Below are 21,296 nucleotides of genomic sequence, written 5' to 3'. Positions count from 1 at the left end.
CTTCAGTGTCTTGGCCCCCAAACTCTGGAACTCCCTCCCCCAACCTTTTCGTGCCTGTCCTTCTCTTCCTTTCTTCAAAGCACATCTCAAGACCTTTCTGTTTAATGATCACTTCTCCTCCACACCGAACACATACAGTAGCTCCATACAGATAACTTGTCTTTGTTGTATTGTTTTGTTTGTTTGTTATTGTGTTTCTTTGTCTTCCTGCCATGTAAAGTGACCATGGGTTAGAGAAAGGCGCTATATAAAATAAAGATATTATTATTATTATTATTATCCGATTTAGAATAGTAAAGTATACAATGTTGCATTGATGGAGTGAAATGCCACTGTTTACAGAACTGTTTGATATGTCGTCATGGTGATGTTGTGGAAGTGTAGCTGCACAAGCAGAGGGCTGCCCACTGTGACCCCCTGACCCAGCGAGAGCCCTGAGGAGGGTGGACCCCACTGCGCTGGACATCTGGATGCATAGATGAAAATGTGGTTCAGGCATACCTGAAGCATACCTGAGGCACACCTGATGCATACCTGAAGCAAACCTGAGTACCTGCGTGTGTGATCCAGTGCAGGATTGCATCTGGGGTTTGTCGGTCAGTGAGTTTGTGGAATGGGGTGTCAGCTCCTTTTTGGTGGAAGTCCAAGGAGGTCTGTGGGCGTGGCCAGCACAGAGAGGTAGGGGCTGGGACCACAAACCAGAGGAAGTCCACAGCACACCAGTCCAGATTACCTGCGTTTTGAGCACACCAGTCCAGATTACCTGCATTTTGAGCACCATCATGTTACAACCATGCTACAAACCTTTTAGACAACCAGAACCCCTCTACAAACCTATTAGACAACCAGAACCCCTCTACGAACCTATTAGACAACCACAGCCTCTCTACAAACCCCTAAAAACCGTCTCTAAACCCATGCAAATGATCTGTTACAACTCATGAAGTCAGAGTGATTACAAAGGCCTACATATACAGTTTAAGTCGATGACTGATCCTGCCCGCTTGATAAAAATAGATAAATTTGATTGGCTGATAATTAGTCTGTCAATCAAAATGAAATTTGTCCATTTGCTGGACCTGCTGAGGATGCAGAGTAAGCTTTGAGGGCGGAGCTCAGGCTCACACTTCCTGCTGGAGTGGACGTGATTGCCTAAAATCTCCGCCCTTCCTGTCTGAATCAGACACGAGTGGCTAAAATCTCCGCCCTTCCTGTCTCCATACAGAAGCAGACATTATTGGGTCCAGTCTACACTGCCTTTATGGTCTGCCACTTACACTTGGGTATAATGAGACATTTATTCTATATTTATTTATTAATAATTTATTTATCCATTATTTATGAGTACATTATTACTTCCTCATATTGAACATAGCTAAGCCTTCTGAGGGACTGAAAGACTACAGATGATGTTTGTCCTGTTTGTGTGCCCTTGCTGCTGAATAAATAAATAATAATAATAATAATAATAATAAATACATACATAAATAAAGTTTTTGAGTTGGATGGAACCGAGTTGGACAGGTCAAGCACATGGATGTCGTGTGGCTCTCTACAGAGCACGTCCCACTGGGATATGACTCAGAGGACGACATATCCATCCTGCCTCCTGTCCTCTGTCAGTGGATTTGGAGTGATGCCCGACACCAGGGGCAGCCGTGGCCTACTGGTTAGTGCTTCGGACTTGTAACCGGAGGGTTGCTGGTTCGAACCCCGACCAGTAGGCACGGCTGAAGTGCCCTTGAGCAAGGCACCTAACCCCTCACTGCTCCCCGAGCGCTGCTGTTGTTGCAGGCAGCTCACTGCGCCGGGATTAGTGTGTGCTTCACCTCACTGTGTGTTCACTGTGTGCTGAGTGTGTTTCACTAATTCACGGATTGGGATAAATGCAGAGACCAAATTTCCCTCACGGGGTTAAAAAGAGTATATATAATTACTTATACTTATACACCATGAGCCGGGGCCTACACACTCTATTCTCTTGTAAAGAGTGCCCCCTGGTGGCCGGAGCCCAGAGTGATGGCTTATGTCTGATGTGTGGTGTGTTTTCAAGTGATGTGCTTGCTGAGCGGTGTGTTTTCCAAGAGCCGATGTGAAAGCAGGGTCCTGCATTAGGTGGACGTCTGGTGCGGACATCCCTCAGTGGTGTCCGGGAGATCGTCACCTCAGGCAGAGTATCGTACCCGCGTGTCCCCTCTCCCTCACGCCTAAGAAGAACTCCGAGAAACAGGCAGACAGAGTGTGTCCCTCAGGTGACAGTACAATTAGCATACTGAAGGAATCCATTTTTGGTGCTGTGGAGGAGAGTTAAATATAGCCGGCGCTTCAGAGCTGCACACACACACGTCTGCCCGACGAGCCTTCAGAAGTTAACCGTAGCCTTCTAACCTGTGTGCAGTGCACTTTACACAAACACACACACAGATTCATCCTCACTTTTCTTACATACACACATACACATACACGCACAGACATACACACAGACACACAGAGAAACATCCTCTCTTTGCTTGCACGCATACACATACACACCCAGATTCATCCTCACTTTTCGTACATACACACATACACGCACAGACATACACACATACACACACAGAAACATCCTCTCTTTGCTTGCATGCATACACACACACACACAGAGACATCCTCTCTCTTCTTGAGACCGGCACACACACATCCGACTCCCTTTGTTCTGTCCTAGGACCTGATAGATGCCCTTTTATGCCTCCGTGCTGGCGATAGCCGTGGCAAGAGGCATTATGCTTTCGTTTTGTCAGTCCGTCCATAACTCCATCCGTCCCAAACTCGTAAATGTGATATCTAAAGAATTCCTCAAGGCACGTTCTTTAGATTTGGTATGAATGTTCATCTGGACTCAAAGATTAACAGATTACTGTAGGTTCTGGAGGTGAAAGGTCACTGTGATCATGAAAGTAAAGTTTTTTATAACATTCCTCTCACTCAACTCTATAATCTATATAAGTAAGTATAAGTATATATACTCTTCTATAAGTCTTGCAACCTAAATGTACGTTGCCCAAACAATCACTGCTGAGCTGAGGCATACCACCACAACGCCATAGGCTAATTATGTTCTAAACACGTAGCATTTACATAGCAGCATCATGGTCAACATGATATCCTCTCCTCTGCTGACTGTGCCATGACTGGCCAGTTCCCCAATGTCCACTGATCAGGATAGCATGTCAGTATAGGCTACATAATATGTAATACATTAAAAGCATTTGTTACATGGCCTCTATTTATAGTTGTTGTAATAGATATTGTCCTGCTGTACTGTAGATCAAAATCAGAATCGGTCATTGCGAAGTGTTTTTTTTTTTCACACAAAAAGATAGCAAAAGGAATTTGACTTGCTGCAATGGTGGCCAGTCTTGCATAAACAATTGATTCTGCAGACTTTAAAGTATTCCCACTGATTGCAGGGCGATTCTTGATGATTGTGTACAGATTTCCTACATACAGATTTACAGACATACAGATTTCCTAATATTTCAGATGTAAACATGAACTAGTCAACCAGTTGGATATGTTGACCATGACAGCTGATAGTTAATCTGCAGCTTCTTTCTTATTGTTAGAATGTAAATAGATGACCGTGAAGTTACAGTATGGAAGGGGGGCAAGCTTCAGGGAGGTCATTTAAATAAACAATAAGGGGCCTATGTAGCACCAACACAATTGCTGACTATTTGTGAGGTTTTGTCACCTATATGTTTCCGCTCAGCAAGATAGGATTTAATCCATTTTATGACACTAGGTGAAAAATTTAACTTTGAAAATTGTGCAATTAAAATGTTGTGGTTGACAGTATGAAAAGCTTTTCTAAGATCAAGGTAGACGGCCCCCACTATGCCTCCCTTGTCCAGTTTAGCTCTGATATTTTCCAGAAGACAACTATCGGCTGTTTCAGTGGAATGATGTTTGCGAAAACCGAACTGCAGAGGATGCAATAAGGAGGAGGATGTATTCAGATGTGTTGATCTGTTCAGCGATCCATTTTTCAGCAACTTTTGATACAGTTGGCAAGAAACGAATTGGTCTATAGCTGCTTATGACCATGGGGTCCCCTGATTTCAATACAGGTGTAATTAGCTGTTTTCCAAGCACGAAACAGTCCTTCCTTGATGAACTATCTTCCTTGAAGTTAATGATGTTGGTGATAGGAGAGATGAATGCCTCTTTGTTTGTCTTAAAGCTGCAGTTGGCAAGTCTGACAGATTGAAGGGACTTAGCCAAAATGTTTAATGTTTACACTCTCATGCCCCTCCCCCACTATCACCGAGCACCCTCTCATAGAGTTTGTGCTTGTCAGTGCCCTCAGCCCTGCTCTGATTGGACCAGAGGAACCGGGAGCTGTGGATTTTTGCAAAACAAATAACAGGCTCTGGGTGGAGGTAGAAGTGCAGTTTTTTTTTTCTTCTAAAACCGGCTGATTTATGTTGCTCTGTCGGAGCATAGTGTCGGTTTATGATCAAAAAATCTTACCAACTGCAGCTTTAAGGAAAACAGTATTCATCTCATAATGATCAGAAATGCATCAATGCTACAGCTTCTTAATTAAAAAGCTCAGTCAACAGCATGTGAGCATATATATGCCTATTCCTGCAGTTTGAGCTCATGAACACTCTGTTTAGAAAAATTATGGGCATACAAATTAAATCTGTCCAAAAGTGAATGTTTTCCCATCAATAATTTAGCTCTTCAGATTTCAAATAATGAACTTCCTTTCCGCATGTCCAATTCAGGTTTTAAATACTTAGGTATACAAGTGACCTGTGTCTTTTCTGATCTTTATGAAAAGAATTTCAAGCTCCTCGTGAGTACACTAGAATCTGACCTTCAAAGATGGCCAGCACTATATTTATCTTTCACAGGAAGAGTTAATTGTATATAAAAATTAATGTTTTACCTAGATTTTTGTATATTTTTCAGTGTCTCCCAGTCTTTTTGTCCAACTCATTTTTTTCTGTCATTGAATAAGCTGATCTGTCCGTCTGTGGGATGGTAAAAAATCTAGAATCCGCAGGGAATTCTTGGAGAGGCCCAGGGACCAAGGTGACCTAGTACTTCAGCCTCCCAATCTAAATTATTATTGGGCATAAAATATACAAAAAGTTTTGGTTTCAATCTCCAGAAATGGAATAGTGCAAAGTTGAAGCAAACTCCTGTATATCAACGTCCCTCTCTGTTTTCATTGCAGCAGAATTCTCACCATTGCAATATACGTACATTAAAGGAAAATTCCGTTTTTTTGCACTTTAAGGCCCTTTTCTGGTTTGTTTTGGATGAACTAGAGTGGTGGACACCGAAATTTTGACGATTGGTCCTGTCTCGACTTTTCTGACTCGTGAACTGACGAACACCACTACCCGACAAACACGGGACGTCCCCCGGACCTTATGCCGACATTCACGACGTCCCTGATTGGTCCCGAACGTCATGTTCTCAAGCGGACGTTCTGGTGACCTTATTGACGTCCGGAGCAAGTTATCGTTTGGTTATTGCATGACGTCCGGTGCAGGACTTTCTGGGGACGTCACCGTCAGGTCCCTCGGATGACATTTGCATTTGGTCATTTCAAATACCTCCTAAGGACCCGACAATAACGTTATACCGGGGACATGGGGGGGGACGTTTGTTTATTCACACATGGCAGCGGAGTTGAGAGCGTTCTGGCTACCGCCTGCAGGACGGAGACATCACATCCATGCACGACTTCACGTTACACGTCTGGGGATGACTAAGTAGGCCTATCTATCTATAGTCTCTAGCAGTAGCTACATTAGCCTACCGTAGTCTAAGGCAACATATCATACAGTTTATGAAGTTGTGCGTCTATGAGCAAAGTAGAACCTCTACTTTGCTCATAGACGCACAACTTCATAAACTGGGAAAAGGGTTGTTAACGTTAAACTCAAAATGTATGTGCTACATAATTCAGCATGTCTGACATGCTGAATTATGTAGCACACACATTTTGAGTTTAAGTGAAGTTGATTGTGTAATTGTAGATCAAGTCGTTAATGCGTGTTCATGTTCCGTCTACCTCTCTCCTAGCAACGCTGAGACTTACAGGATGTGAAATAGCCTACCATACTAAATCGCGCTTCATGTTTTTTTTTTTTTTACCATCGTGGAAATAGGCTATAAACGTCGCGCGCATAACGTCGTGGTGACCATTACAGGACGTCCTCTCAAAGTCTCGTGGGCGTCTTTTAGACCTCCCGAACAGAGGTCCGCGGGACGTAAAGGGAACCCTACACAATGTCGAGGAGGTGACGTTTGCCAGGGGACCTTTAGGGGACGTCGCCAGGACTTTATTTTGTTTACTGGGTAACCACTCGGTGAGTTGCACAGTTTTGAAAACTAACGTTAAAGGGGTGGTTCAGGATTTTGGACATAAGACCTCATTTCCAAGTAAGCAAGTGTGATATTCATCAGTGGAGACCGTTTTCAACACGTTTCATCCAGTCCTTGTAATTGCAGAGTTCGCAGGTGCTAGGCTAGCGCAAGTCAATGGTATGTGCTAGCCTGCCACTAAAGACAGTGTTACCCACTCCAAAGTACACCCGAGGCAAATTCCAGACAATCGATGTAAATGTCTGTGTTGATAGAATAGTGTAAGAAATACAACTACCCTCGCATCGCGTTGCAATAGTTATACGTTGGTCCCTGAAGTTGGTAGTAGTCATTTTGCATCTCAGCAGCGGACTGATATTACCAAGGCTACTACTAAGTATCCCCATTGGAGTGCGCTTTACCAAAGATTCTATTGTTTACTTTTTGGCGCAGTACTACTAACCGGAGCAAGTATAATTCCGTCGTGGTAAGAAACTAGTCCCTCAAAATGTAATGCAATCGTTGAAATGCAAGGATAGAATAACGTTAGAAATAACAGTATCAATACAGACATTTACATCGATAGTCTGGCGTTATAATTTATTTGCCTCGGGTGTACTGTGGAGTGGGTAGTTTAGTGGCAGGCTAGCACATACCGTTGACTTGCGCTAGCCTAGCCCCTGCAAACTCTGCAATTAGAAGGACTGGATGAAACATGTTGAAAACGGTCTCCACTGATAAATATCACACTTGCTTACTTGGAAATGAGGTCTTATGTCCAAAATCCTGAACCACCCCTTTAAGGGTTGTTTTAGGACATGTTTGAGTAGCCTACTACAGTATGCCTGTTGGCAGCCACCCTGAGCAGTCAAAGGCGATTCAAAACGAGTCAGAAAAGTCGAGACAGGACCAATCGTCAAAATTTCGGTGTCCACCACTCTAGTTCATCCAAAACAAACCAGAAAAGGGCCTTAAAGTGCTAAAAACCGGAATTTTCCTTTAAGCCCTGTAGTAATTTCTAATCTCAAAATACGGGCACAATTTAGACAAAAACTCAAACTCAGTGACGTTTCCATGATTAACTATTTCCAATAACCACCTCTTTCCTGCAACCAGATTGGATCATACCTTTACACGGTGGCAAAAAGCTGGTCTTATTAGATGTAGCGACTTTTATGTATGGGCTTTTTGGCAGCATTAATGATCTTGAAAAATGTACGGCAGTCAGACTTATTTAGATATTTTCAGATCCATCATTTTAATCAAACTTGAAGTTCAACCTTTCCTGCCTTACCAGAAAATTCAGGGTTGGACAATATTTTACAAACTCCTGTGCAGTGTAAATGATCTCATGCATAAATGATCTCATGAATCTCATATAAATATCATATAAATATCATATATAAAAAAACACAATCATATCTCTTCAAAATGTGTCATTAGATATATTAGAATTGAATGGGCTGAAGAACTTGGGATGGAAATATCTGACTCAGCATGGGATTGTGCTCAGAGACCAGGAACCTCCTGATAGTTGAAAATCTTTCACAGAACTTATTACACTAAATCAAAACTATCCAGAATGTACTATCCAGACTCGTTTTGGACGTGGACTTGGTCCTTGGAGCCTTTTGGTCATCTGTTTGTGAAACTCTGAACCAAGCATTTGATACAAACATGAAACCAAATGCAGAAATTTCCATTTTTGGTGTATTAGTAGGCTAAGTGAGGTCTTAATGGCCACTAATTTGAAAAATGCACTTGCCTTGGCCTTCCGGTAACACTTTATAATAACTACACACAATTAAGCATTTGTAAACGTAAACTCAACTGTTCATCATTTGAAAAGTAATGTTCCTACATTAATTATCATCAGTAAATCATTTGTAGACACAGTTACAAATGGTTTGTTCATAGTGTATAAGCCTAGGGTCATCAGAGGGGTATGCAACATCATCAGGGACAGTACACACCCTAAGCATTGGCTCTTTACACACCCTCACACTGACTCATCATCACACATCTGCACACACCACAACACTGCCTTTTTAAAGTTGTTTGATGCCTTTGGTTTGTCATTTGTTAAACAAAATACTTTTCAAGCATGATCATTTTTCAGATTTTTTTCTAACAAATTTGACAAGTCTGACCTGGCAGAAATCCTTATGAGAAGCTGAGGTGCCCTGAACTTGCCAGATGTGTGAGTTGATGATGATATGACATGATTTATCTCTATGTGATACGATATGATCCTCTCCCTCATGCAGCATATGATAGACCAATGATAGGCTAATCCTCTCCCTCATCTATGGCATACTCCTTCAAGTCTGAAATACAAACCCACAACTCACACATCTGGCTAACCTCACATCTGGGATAAAAACTATAAGATGCCTAAATGCACAGATTTGTGTGTTTAAAGCGTTTAAAAACTCACCTTTTAAACATGCATTTAATTTTTACAAAGACCTAGTTTGTAGGCTAGTGTTGTTTGTGGTTATCGGTTAGGCTATACTTGTATAAACTGTTCTGGTTAATGCAATGATGTTTTTTTTTGTAAGTTGCTGGATAAAAGCGTCTTTTTGCAAACATACCACAACACCATTTTACCTAGGTCAGTTTTTCTATCTTGAGCAGTGGACTAGGCTACTCTGAAGTAGGTTCGCTGTTGGTTTAGGCTGGGCTATTTTCTGAAAATGTGTGTCCGATCAGTCAGACAGTTTTGCAATGAGAAATTTCCGAATCTGTTTGTTCCTCCCTCTGAAATGAGACAGGTGAGCAACCTACCGCTGTATCGCTGTCTGTACGAGTAGGCTAGTAGCCTACAGCAGACAGAGTGGAACCTGCCGCGCTGTCGCTTCTATTTCTGTGGCGCGGAGAGCAAACCGAGCTGGTTGCCATCGGTGACGCGTCCTTCTCAACCAAACTCCTCCCAGATGTCCAGCCCCCCAGCAGTGATTGGCTGGACCGCACTTGCTCCAGTAAACTCCAGTAAATGTACGGGTGAATCAGCTGTCAATCTCAAACAGAATTATATTTAGGGTAGGTTGATTAGCGGATCAACTGGAAGACTCGTCAAGATTAACATTGCTTTTGGAGCTGGGAATTTGTGGTGCAAGTGTTGGGATTTTATATTCTTTCGCTTTGCGTTTGTGTTTCAGCAGTGATTACTCTTTTTGCCAACTGTATTTGCATTTCCTAAACCAATCTGAAGATTTCCGAAACGATGTCTTCTGACGAAGACAGAGCCAAGGAGATTCTGAAAGGTTTTAAATTGTATCCTTCTGGTGATGAACTGATGGGCTTGTTTGCTACCTTGAGCAAACTAGCTAGCTAGTAACGTTAGCTTGACTGCTGTAAGTTTGCTTACTAAATTAGATACTAAGCTAGCTAGGTTAGTTAACAACCCAAAGCAGTTAACGTTACCTTGCAGGGTGTGCTACTTTTCTAATGTGATTGCGAAAATAATACAAGTTAGCATACGTGTCTACGGTAACTCTCTGATGTGGACAAAATATTCTCCAGATTCTTTTTTAAAATAACGTTACTGGTGTCCAGCCATCCTTTTGGGTTAGCAAGCTAGCTGATACCGTCTTGCTATCTTGCTAACATCATGCATTAAAGTTATGTTTCAATCGCTCTATTAACACTAGTGTCGTAATGTTAGGAATAACTTGTTGTCGTCTTTGGACATGTGATTTGTAATGAGTTTGTTAGCATAACTTTTCAAGGTAATTGCTACATAAGTCTTAGTAGGTCTAGCTGCTACTGTTTTAGCACTTTATGTGTTTAAGTTAGTTTGCCTGGTGCCTCACTACATCGAAGCATTTAACATTAACATACAATAAGACAGCCAGTCTTCTAAATGTAAAGCGATTAACCAGATCAACTCTGAGTGGCAATTGGACGTTTTGAATGTAGATACATCTAGATCGTCTCAATGGATGCTTCAGATTACCTTGTTACCAGTTTGCTGTAGGGGAGGGGGGTACTGTACATTGCCTGCCATGAGTAGTGTAGCTACTCTTCTCTTACATTACTCAACGCAAGTCCTGAGACTTTATTCATCCATCCGTTTTGTGTTGGTTTATGGTTTGCAGCAACATAAGACATTCGGACGTTTGGTTGTTTAGCTTTCACCAAGTTTGTTGTTCACTGGTTCGTTGTGTTTTTGTTTACAATGGAAAGACATTTCATGCATATTATGGAACAAAACTGGTCAGTCGTTGTAGCCCGCACTCCAGAGAGTTTTCAGCTCCCCTAAACGCCGCGCTTGTCACGCGTTTACATAACACTGCCTCCCTGGTCCTAAAATAGGATCGGTAATGCTCCCCAGAATAATCGCACCTGGAAGCGGCCTTCACGTGGTTCTCAGGTGCGCTTTTTGACTTAATTTCGCGTGTCTGTCTGTTTTATCCTGAGTTGTTGGCTCTGAAAAACAGCCCGGGGTCTTTTTGATCGCTGTGTCGGGCAGGTACATTTGGAGGGACTGGGCTGAGGTGGTGACCTTCCCATAGGACCCAAGGGCGCGTTTTCCCAGCTGGTAATTCTTAAATCCTTGATTTGCAAGGACAGGGATTTGCTGCCTTATGGTACTGCCGCAATGGTCCCTTATAACTGAACATGATCGGTGGCCTGTAGATTGCATCCCCATCACCAAGAACTTCACTGGGTGTACAAAGACATAAATAAGACTTTTGTGCTCATATATATTAATGCGTGTGTGTGTGTGAGAGTGCACACAAACACACACGCGCTCTGGCCTCCACACTGTGTGTAGGTGCTGTTAAGCTGCTACTGAGCGCCAGATGGACGCTAGCGTGCTCCTCTCCCCCTTGCACAAGGCTGGCTAAGACAGACATCCTGCCCCACGGTCCACTAGGCTCCCAGCTCCTCGGATAAGCCCAGTAATCTGCCTCCACCCTGGAACAAGACTCATCTGCTTTTACTTTAGAAAGGAGTAAGGAGACTGGCCGGAAGGAATGGAAATGGAAATCTATTTAATATTTTCTATTATCTATTTAATATTTTCTAATAGCGAATAGAAACCGTGTGTGTGTGTGTGTGTGTGTGTGTGTGTGTGTGTGTGTGTGTGTGTGTGTGTGTGTGTGTGTGTGTGTGTGTGTGTGTGTGTGTGTGTGTGTGTGTGTGTGTGTGTGTGTGTGTGTGTGTGTGTGTGTGTGTGTGTGTGTGTGTGTGTGTGTGTGTGTGTGTGTGTGTGTGTGTGTGTGTGTGTGTGTGTGTGTGTGTGTGTGTGTGTGTGTGTGTGTGTGTGTGTGTGTGTGTGTGTGTGTGTGTGTTGGAAGCTTCCAGCGTCAGGTGTTTTTGAATGGATCAAGGAACCCCCACCCCCATGCATGCACGGGTGTCCCCACTCTGTGACCTGGTTGCCTTACGTAAGCTGATAAACATAGCAGCTTCTAGAAACATCCTCACCTGCTCACGACACCAGGCTGACCTCCGTGACACAGGTATGTTCCGCAGGGGGAGATGTGGTCATGACGTGGAGGTGTTGGGTCAGTCTGTGGAGTTATGATGGGAGGAGGTGTTTGGTAAGGCTGTGGAGTTGATGTTAGGAGGTGTTGCTAAGGCTGTTGAGTTGATGTTAGGAGGTGTTGGGTAAGACTGTTGAGTTGTAAAGCTAGGAGGTGTTGGGTAAGGCTGTGGAGTTGATGTTAGGAGGTGTTGCTAAGGCTGTTGAGTTGATGTTAGGAGGTGTTGGGTAAGACTGTGGTGTTGTGATGTTAGGACGTGTTTGGTAAGGCTGCGGAGTTATGAGCAGGTGTGAGGAGGTGTTGAATAAGACTGTGAAGTTGTGATGTGAGGAGTTGTTAGGTAAGGCTGTTGAGTTGTGGGGTGTTGGGTAAGGCTATGGAGTTGTGATGTTAGGAGCTGTTGGGTAAGGCTATGGAGTTGTGATGTTAGGAGCTGTTGGGTAAGGCTATGGAGTTGTGATTTGAGGAGCTGTTGGGTAAGGCTATGGAGTTGTGAGGAGGTGTTGGGTAAGGCTATGGAGTTGTGATTTGAGGAGCTGTTGGGTAAGGCTATGGAGTTGTGATTTGAGGAGCTGTTGGGTAAGGCTATGGAGTTGTGAGGAGGTGTTGGGTAAGGCTATGGAGATGTGATTTGAGGAGCTGTTGGGTAAGGCTATGGAGTTGTGAGGAGGTGTTGGGAAAGGCTATGGAGTTGTGAGGACGTGTTGGTAAGAATGTGGAGTTGTGAGGAGGTGTTGGGTCCGGCTGTAGAGTTGAGTGGAGTTGTAAGGAGGTGTCATGTTTGACAAGGCTGTGGAGTTATGAGGAGATTGCAATTAAACACAGCTGAGTGCATGCGCGTGTGTGTGTGTGTGCGTGTGCGTGTGCGTGTGCGTGTGCGTGTGTGTGTGTGTGTGTGTGTGTGTGTCTTCAGTAGCTGGTCATACTCGTGGGACAGCAGAGTGAAACTGGTGATGTACACAGAAACCTCTCTAGAGAAGTACACACAACACGCACACCTCCATTCTCCTTCACTGTGTGTGTGGATGGTTTAAGGATGGTGTATGTGTTTGTGTTTATGTATGTGTGTAAGTGCAGGGGTCAAAAATAACATCCACCAAGCGCCAATGGCGTGTAGATTTTTGTGTTTGCGGGTGAGTGATAGCATCTAAGAAGCAGATACCACCACTCCACCTCAGTCTTGTTCCGCTAACTCCAAAAACTCAAGCCTAGCAAGATTTGTGAATATGCGTTGACTCTACGTAACACATCAGTACCCTTGTACAAATGGTTCCCCATTGAATCTAAAGATCACCTGACCTACATGCTGTTGTACTTGCACACTGATGTGTCGGTGTAGCTCTGCTCTTTAAACTTCAGGACCAACGGCTTCTACACACAGTTGCGTTCCGGCAACGCATGCCAGTGGGTGTTCCCGACGGTAGCTTTGCAAATGATTTGAAGTATAACCATAATTTGATTGGTTGGTGCTGTCCGTCGATTGGCTTGATTGGCCGGTGCCGTCTGTCGGTGCAGCTGAACTTCTCAATGTAAGCGACGGGAGAAACGCGACGCAAAGGACCCACAATTCAGTTCGGCAACGGATGACGTGAGCCCATGTAAAGTGAATGGGATGCGTCTCCAGCACTGCAACGCACGCAACTGTGTGTAGAGGCCGTAACCCCCCTCACTTCAACTGCAGGTGAGCAAAAGCACAGACAGCTTCAGTTCAAGTACTTGCAGCTTTCAATGGCCAAGAGTTCAAACTATGCATCTGCTTCAAGTCCGCTTCACTGACTCTGCTGTGGCAGTGTGTTCCTTCCAGCTTCTAAATAATTCCTCTGCGTTTTCTCTTTGACGTCCACTCACAAGAGTTTTTTTTAACGGAGCCACACCACTTTAATAACAAAACACTACCTGAATATTATTTTGTTGACTTTTAGTTTTGTTGTTTCTGTACCATGGAGGATAGACCCATTTTGAGTTACTGTACGTCCATCATCGTCGGTTGGTAGGCTTGATAAAAACAGATTCCATTTCATCTTGCAAAAATAGTCCAACAATTTTTATCTCCAGATATGCCTCCATCTTGGAAACCCATCTAACACCATCAGGCCTCACTGTGCGCACGTACACTCCGTGCGTGCGTGCGTGCGTGCGTGCGTGCGTGCGTGTGTGTGTGCGTGTGGCTGACCCACTGCTGTATGAGGCTCTCCAGAACATCCCACCTCCTCCCAACATCCTGATCTGTGCCGTGACAGACATACACACACACACACGCACTGTATGGAGGTGTAGTGGGTTCTGTATGAATGGGCAGGTGCAGTGGGTTCTGTATGAATGGGAAGGTGCTGTACTGTATGGAGGTGTAGTGGGTTCTGTATGAATGGGAAGGTGTAGTGGGTTCTGTATGGAGGTGTAGTGGGTTCTGTATGAATGGGAAGTTGTAGTACTATATGGAGGTGCAGCTGGTTCTGTATGGAGGTGCAGTGGGTTCTGTATGGAGGTGTAGTGGGTTCTGTATGAATGGGGAGGTGTAGTGGGTTCTGTATGGAGGTGTAGTGGGTTCTGTATGAATGGGGAGGTGTAGTGGGTTCTGTATGGAGGTGTAGTGGGTTCTGTATGAATGGGAAGGTGTAGTGGGTTCTGTATGGAGGTGTAGTGGGTTCTGTATGAATGGGAAGGTGTAGTGGGTTCTGTATGGAGGTGTAGTGGGTTCTGTATGGAGGTGTAGTGGGTTCTGTATGGAGGTGCAGTGGGTTCTGTATAAATGGGCAGGTGCAGCGGGTGGATGAATTGGAAGGTGCACTCCTATGGGCTGAGCATGTGTGGGCCCTTGACCAGGGGAGTCGTGTGAGTCTATAGCAGTTTTAGGGCTTTGTGTTGCTAGTAAAGAGTTGTGTGTTGTGGCTGGCGGAGCGGGACTGGGTGGGGCGATAGGTGAAGCATGGATGTGCGTCCCATGGAGCAGACGTCCCACTGGGTCTCATTAAGCACACTTGTTTCAGTGTTTGTGCCAGGTAAAAGGGTATTTTCCCCTGTGTGTGTGTGTGTGTGTGTGTGTGTGTGTGTGTGTGTGTGTGTGTGTGTGTGTGTGTGTGTGTGTGTGTGTGTGTGTGTGTGTGTCACCAGGGCAATCAGCAGGTGTGATCCCACAGACATCCGTCACCACTGATTTAAAATTCAGCCTCAACACAGGGACACCACACACACACACACACCATTACTTTTGTGATCTAATGCCATGTTATAAATGTGAGGGTGTTTGTTACACACACAAAATGCGCACACATGCAAACTATACAAACGGGTACAGTCTCTTGCACACAAAATACAAACATATACAGTCAGTCACACCCACATACAGTCAGCTACAGAAATATAAATGTATAAACAAATATGCAAACACATACAGTCTCACACACGCATAGACTGCTAATATTCAAATACTATGTGTGAATGTGCGCGCGTGCATGCATGCTGTGAGGTTCTGGAGTGTTGATTGTTGATAGAATGTTCTAGTTCGAAGTTCCATTGGGTTTAGTGGGTGTGTGGTCTAGGGTGGGTTTGGTTTGGAGACCAGCGGAACCTTTCCAGAAGGAGGGTGGTATTTCGATGGGTTGAGGAAGTGCCTGGTGACCACTAGAGACACCTACAGCCTCCCTTATCAAAACTAGAGACACCTACAGCTTCTCATATCAACACTAGAGGCACCTACAGCCTCCCTTATCAACACTAGAGACACATACAGCTTCTTGTATCAACACTAGAGACACCTACAGCTTCTCGTATCAACCTTACAGCTTTTTATGTCAATTCTGTAGACTGGGTCCACCTCTGTCCTGTGTACGATGCAGGAAGCCTCTGTGGTCACTTAGCCCCAGGATTTGCTGTGTGTCTGCACTTGTCCATGTCTGGGGATTCGATGCATAACATCCCTCAGGTAGAATCATGGGAGTAGATTAACTGGCCATATTTATCATCTCATGGGCCCCAGATACAAATGACCAGGAAGTGTTTGGGTAGGGATTTCCACACACACACTTATACACTCATACACCCACACCGTAGCAGGTTGACCACTCTGTGAAGGCTGGAACTGACTCCACACACACACAATCTGTTGGGGGGGGGGGGGTAGAGGTCAGGTGTGTGTGACGTGGAGTGTCTGTGTTTGGCAGGTGGCTTTGTGTGGTGTCTGCAAACGGGCGTCTTAGAGCCGAGAACACAAGATCAAAGACCACCTGCCGAAGCACTATGCCCCCCAAGCCCCCACCCACCCACCACCACACACACACACACACACACACACACACACACTGCCCTGTTCTAAAGAGAATATAAACTAGTATAAAGAGAACATTTAATGCACATGCAGGAACAGTGGCTTTCTAAAGTTTGGACAAACCAAGTCAAAATTATTTAGATAGATAGATAGATAGATAGATAGATAGATATACTTTATTGATCCCTAGGGGAAATTCAAGAAATTAAATTTGTAACTGAATAGGTAAGCAAGTTCAACATTAAGTTAAATATGATAGTTACTTTATTTCCTCTATTGTCCACGCTTAGACAATAGATGGATAGACAGACAGATGGATACTTAATTTATCCCGAGGAAAGTTTTTAGGCATCCAGTAGCTTATACAATCATAACATACACATTATATTATTATATAATCATAACAAACACATACATACATATCTCTCACATACATGAAAAAAATCACTCACAGAAGTGGATAAATGTGAAGGGGCATGTGAGTTGATTACAAAGGTCTGGAATGGACTGACCATTTGATGCATTGACCATTTGATGCATTGACCAATGACCATGTTATAGTACTTTGGTAGAGTGTGTGCAATATCAGGCTGGTTGGGATGAACCTACCTAAATCCTTTTGTTGTGAAAGGAACAAGAGGGTGGATTTGTCTGTCTGGCAGTGGTTTGAGCAGCTCAACTCCACCTCCAACTGCCATTTCCTAATTCCATTAGGAACCGAGGAAACGGTTACCTGAAACTCCCTGCTGTCTGTTTGTAGCCGTTTCCTGCTGTGTGGGCATGAACCGTTTCAATGTTGTGGTTGGAGGCTGCTTAAAAGAGGCCCACGGATGCTGTTTGTTGGGACAAGGTATGAAAGTAACTTGCATTGTGTTGCCTGCTCAGCCCTGCACTTGCCCGGACTCAAACCTGAAACTCGCTGCACCTCAGATTGTGAGTTGAGTGTGCTAGCAGTTAAACTAAAAGCCCAGTGTGCTAGCAATTGAACTAAAACCCCATTGTGCTAGCTCTTGAGCTAAAACCCCAGTGTGCTAGCTCTTGAGCTAAAACCCCAGTGTGCTAGCAATTGCGCTAAAACCCTAATGTGCTAGCTCTCTCACTAGCATGTCTCAAGGTGTAGGGAGGGAGGTTAACCTAACGAACATACTGCACAGCTACGTACCAGCTGGCTACCGTTACATCAGCAGTCAGATCGAGCTTTATGAAGCTTTGAAATGAGCATCACCTGGTCTTTTCTATCAGTGACCGTGACCAAACAGTAGGCCCAACCAGAGAGCTCTTGGGAAATGTTCTCGGAGAGCTCAGATGACGTGAGGAGCTCCTTCCTTTTCCCCTTTCCTCACTCTAAAACAGACATGTTGACCAGGAGTGCTCGAACCTCTGGATGTGTCTGTATGCTTCTGCCAGTCATGTTATTTATGGAGAAGGTGTAAGAGGAAGTGTACTCTTCTACTGTTGGCCAGTCCAATTCTGTATTGTCCTCCTTTTCTAGTAGCGTGCGTGTGTCTGTCTGTGTTCACTGAAGGTGTAAGTGTACTGTTCTACTGTTGCCCCAGTCCAGTATTGCCATCCTGTTCCTACCTCTAGCTCAGGCACTATCTTTTCTGCGTGCGTGCGTGCGTGCGTGCGTGCGTGCGCGTGTGTGTGTGTGTGCGCTCCTTAACCCGTGGTCAGAAACTGGATGAACTTGCGGGATGCAGAGACGGGGAAGGTGCTGTGGCAGGGGACTGATGACCTGTCAGTGCCTGGAGTGGAGCACGAAGGTAAAACACACACACACACACACACACTCAGAGATACATACTTACCCACACACATAGAGTAGACAAGAAGATTCTTTTTTATTATTATTATTATTATTATTAACCTGTATTTAACCAGTAAGACCTAAAGAACCTCAAAATGCATTTCAGATTGTAGAGAAACATGCGGTCATACTAGAAATTGTACTACAAAGGTTCTGAAAACATAAGAAGGTAGAAGGTACTGAAAACAGAAACATAAACACATTCTTGCCCCACTCCGTCTGAGCTTGAAGTCACTACATTATTAAATAACTTGACAAATGTAATTATTTGGTAATAATCACCGCAATATGTAATAATTTATTACAAAATCCGTGGCAATTTATCACATATTGCATTCAAGCAGTTTATTACAAAATGAAGGAGTTGTGACATAATGAAGTGAAACTATTACATTTTGTTAAGTAATAATGCAATGTTACATAATGCGGTCTAACAGACCTCAACCCGTATTTCTATAGAGAAAAATACACCAGTGATTATATCCGTGAATGATGAAAGGCTGGTTGACTTTGAGAAGACAGTGATTGTAGTATAGACCAGTCCTGGTCATGCAGGCGAATCACTGTCTTGAAGGTACTGATATTGTATACAGTGGGGCTAATGTAGGTAGGGTGCTATTGCATATTGCATTGCGTTTTGGAACCAAACTCCAATAGTACTAAGTAGTGGTATTCTAGGTATAGTACTGATCTGTGTAGTGTAGTGTTTGATGTAGATGAGGGTGTGTGTGTGTGTGTGTGTGTGTGTGTGTGTGTGTGTGTGTGTTCTCTTTGACAGCTCGTGTCCCTAAGAAGATCCTGAAGTGTAAAGCCGTGTCCAGAGAGCTGAACTTCTCGTCGGCAGAGAAGCTGGAGAAGTTCCGGCTGGAGCAGAAAGTCTTCTTCAAGGGCCAGTGTTTGGAAGGTGCCTGTCTCAGAGCTGTGTTGTTTTAGCCTGGGTGAACCCGGACAAACTTGTCAGCAAATTTGAATTTGCTCTGCAGGTCAGTCTGAAAAGGATCAGAATCAGTTTCGCGAATCACTAAAAATCCAGCAATGTGATTTAAAAAAAATAAAAAAATAATAATAATTGAGTAAACGACTGCAACTGTAAACAACCTTTGTTTACAAAAAAGATGTGTTTGCTGCACCTCTGCAACGGTTTGGTTCAATGCACCAATTTTAGTTTAATTTCACTGCTGGTTACGACCCCTGAAATGGGAAGTTCGGAAACGGGCATCAGTGGGATCCGTTCCAGACGGAATCTCCAGAGCAAATTCAGATTTGCTAACAGCTTTATCTGGGTTCACCCGGGTTAGTGTTGTTTGCCCTGCTAAGTCGCCGTAAGCTGTCCAGGCTGTTATACGTTCCATGTTAAATGAGCTTAATGAGTTAAATGAGTTAAATGTTAGCCTGTTGTAATGTGGACTACAAATTGGCCTCAAGTCTGATGTTTAGAACACATTGATATTTATGTCCTACATACGTCTCCATATGACTGAGTGTTTTGTGTGTAGGAGAGGTGTTGAGTTGTTACTGTTGTGTGTGTGTGTGTGGCGTTGTGTTTCTCTACAGAGTGGTTCTTTGAGTTTGGCTTTGTAATTCCCAACTCTACAAACACGTGGCAGTCTTTAATAGAAGCTGCGCCAGAGTCACAGATGATGCCGGCCAACGTCTTAACGTAAGACACGCGTGCTCTCTCCTCTCGGTGTGTGTGTGTGTGTGTGTGTGTGTGTGTTGGGGGATCTTGGGGGATCCTTTATGTAAGGCTTAAGGCTTTTACATACAAAACGCATTGGTCAACGCATTGGTCACCAAAGTGCTATAAGCATTTATACTAGCACAAATATATGTAGCACAACACTAGTTGCCTTCTTCCAGGTGAAGAGAGGCTATCACCACCCACTGTGCACACCGTCAAACAAGCTAATGTTGTAAACAAGAGGACCAGAGAAGTGTCAAGAAAGGTCTGAGCAGTAGAGCTACTTTGGTTGAAAATGAATCTGTTTATTAGGCCTACCTTTTGCTGGATGTTCTTTTGCAATGTACCTGCTGCAACTCTTGCCGGTAACTTTGTTTACCCTAAGCCACTTCCTCAGCTGTCCTCAAACTTCACCATAGCCTACGGGTGTCATTCCCCAGTGCTGCAACTCAACGCTGGTAATCTTAAACTGACTAGTCAAACAATCAAACTTCATGACTACTACAGTTCCAATTCTACTACAAACCAATTACTGATGTCCACTTTTTAAATTGAATTGAATAAAAAAGAATTCATCTTCATTATTTTACAAGGCTACTTTCATTCACATTGTATGCGATAATGAACCTTTTAAGTTGATATAAAATGCCAACCATGTCGGGCTGTTATTCGCCTTATTCACCCGGCGGCCATAACGAGGCTACAGGGCACACTTACTATTACACCTCAGTCCAGCAGGTGGTGGTAATGCACTCTGTTTGCAAACTGCCAAAAAAACTCACTGAAGAAGAAGAAGGTTACTCTGGCAGGCCCTGGGCATCCTGCTTTCAATGTCGCGTGCCATATGCGCCGGTCAGAAAATATCAGCTGCCCGAGCAAGGCTGAAATTCGGCTGCGCCAGCTGGAGAAATGTAATTTTGACGTCACAAGGCCAGAACATTGAGTATAACTGGCCTATTAATGTTCTCAGGCACAGTTTCTGAATTCAGAGGGTTTAAGTGTTGTAAGTGGAAAATATAGACCTAGTGTGTGTGTGAGTGTGATCTCTTACTCTGTCTTATTGTTTCCCCTCTGCAGTGGGAACGTTATCATAGAGACCAAGTTCTTCGATGACGAGCTCCACGTCAGCACCTCTCGAGTACGGTTGTTCTACGTCTGAGACCACACACAAACACACTCACACGTGTCTCTCCCAGCTCTGCCGGCGAGACCAGCAAAAGGTGGAGTAGGTGTGTGACAGGCGGCGCGGAGGTCGTGCACCTGCCCAGGCACCAGGGGGCAGCACTTTCTCCACACCACCCCAGCAGCCTCCGGCCCCCCAAAGACTCGTTGTAAATATGAGCACGGTCGCTCACGGCAACCTGACCATGTAAATTATTTCATTTTTACGTGACTCCCCGCCCGTCTCCTTCCTGATTGACGGCTTTGCTCCGCCCCTCGCTCCCGTGTTTTTCAGACGTTTGCTTCCTGTTGGTGTGGTTGCTGTTGTCATCGTTGGATTATTTTGTTTGTTGATTTGTTCCATTGTTTTTTTTTTTGTTTTTTTGTTGTTTTTTTTTTAGCTGTTAAACTGTAAAATAGGTGGTTTTAAATACTAAATGTAATTATGAATTAAAAATTCATTTACATTTATTGTGCTTGTTGTGTTTCTATATTGAGGAGATGTTTAAACATGATTTCTGA

General features: G+C 44.0%; 1 protein-coding gene across 1 annotated transcript; it reads left to right on the top strand.

The window, feature by feature from the left end:
• Positions 1–9,398: 9,398 nt before the first annotated feature.
• pde6d (phosphodiesterase 6D, cGMP-specific, rod, delta) lies at positions 9,399–21,245 on the top strand. The gene is made up of 5 exons (XM_076277684.1): positions 9,399–9,642; positions 17,800–17,888; positions 18,711–18,836; positions 19,487–19,592; positions 20,691–21,245. The coding sequence occupies exons 1-5, from the start codon at positions 9,593–9,595 to the stop codon at positions 20,770–20,772; spliced, it is 453 nt and encodes a 150-aa protein (XP_076133799.1). The 5' UTR covers positions 9,399–9,592; the 3' UTR covers positions 20,773–21,245.
• The last annotated feature ends 51 nt before the right edge of the window (positions 21,246–21,296 follow it).

Source organism: Alosa pseudoharengus, unplaced genomic scaffold, assembly GCF_046254945.1.
Source record: "Alosa pseudoharengus isolate Yale_2024_CS ecotype anadromous, Long Island Sound unplaced genomic scaffold, YU_APseudo_1.1 YU_APseudo_1.1_scf_11, whole genome shotgun sequence".
NCBI classification, from domain to species: Eukaryota; Metazoa; Chordata; class Actinopteri; order Clupeiformes; family Clupeidae; genus Alosa; species Alosa pseudoharengus.
The sequence above is the reverse complement of the archived record's forward strand: the minus strand, read 5'-3'. Positions and strand labels throughout refer to the sequence as shown.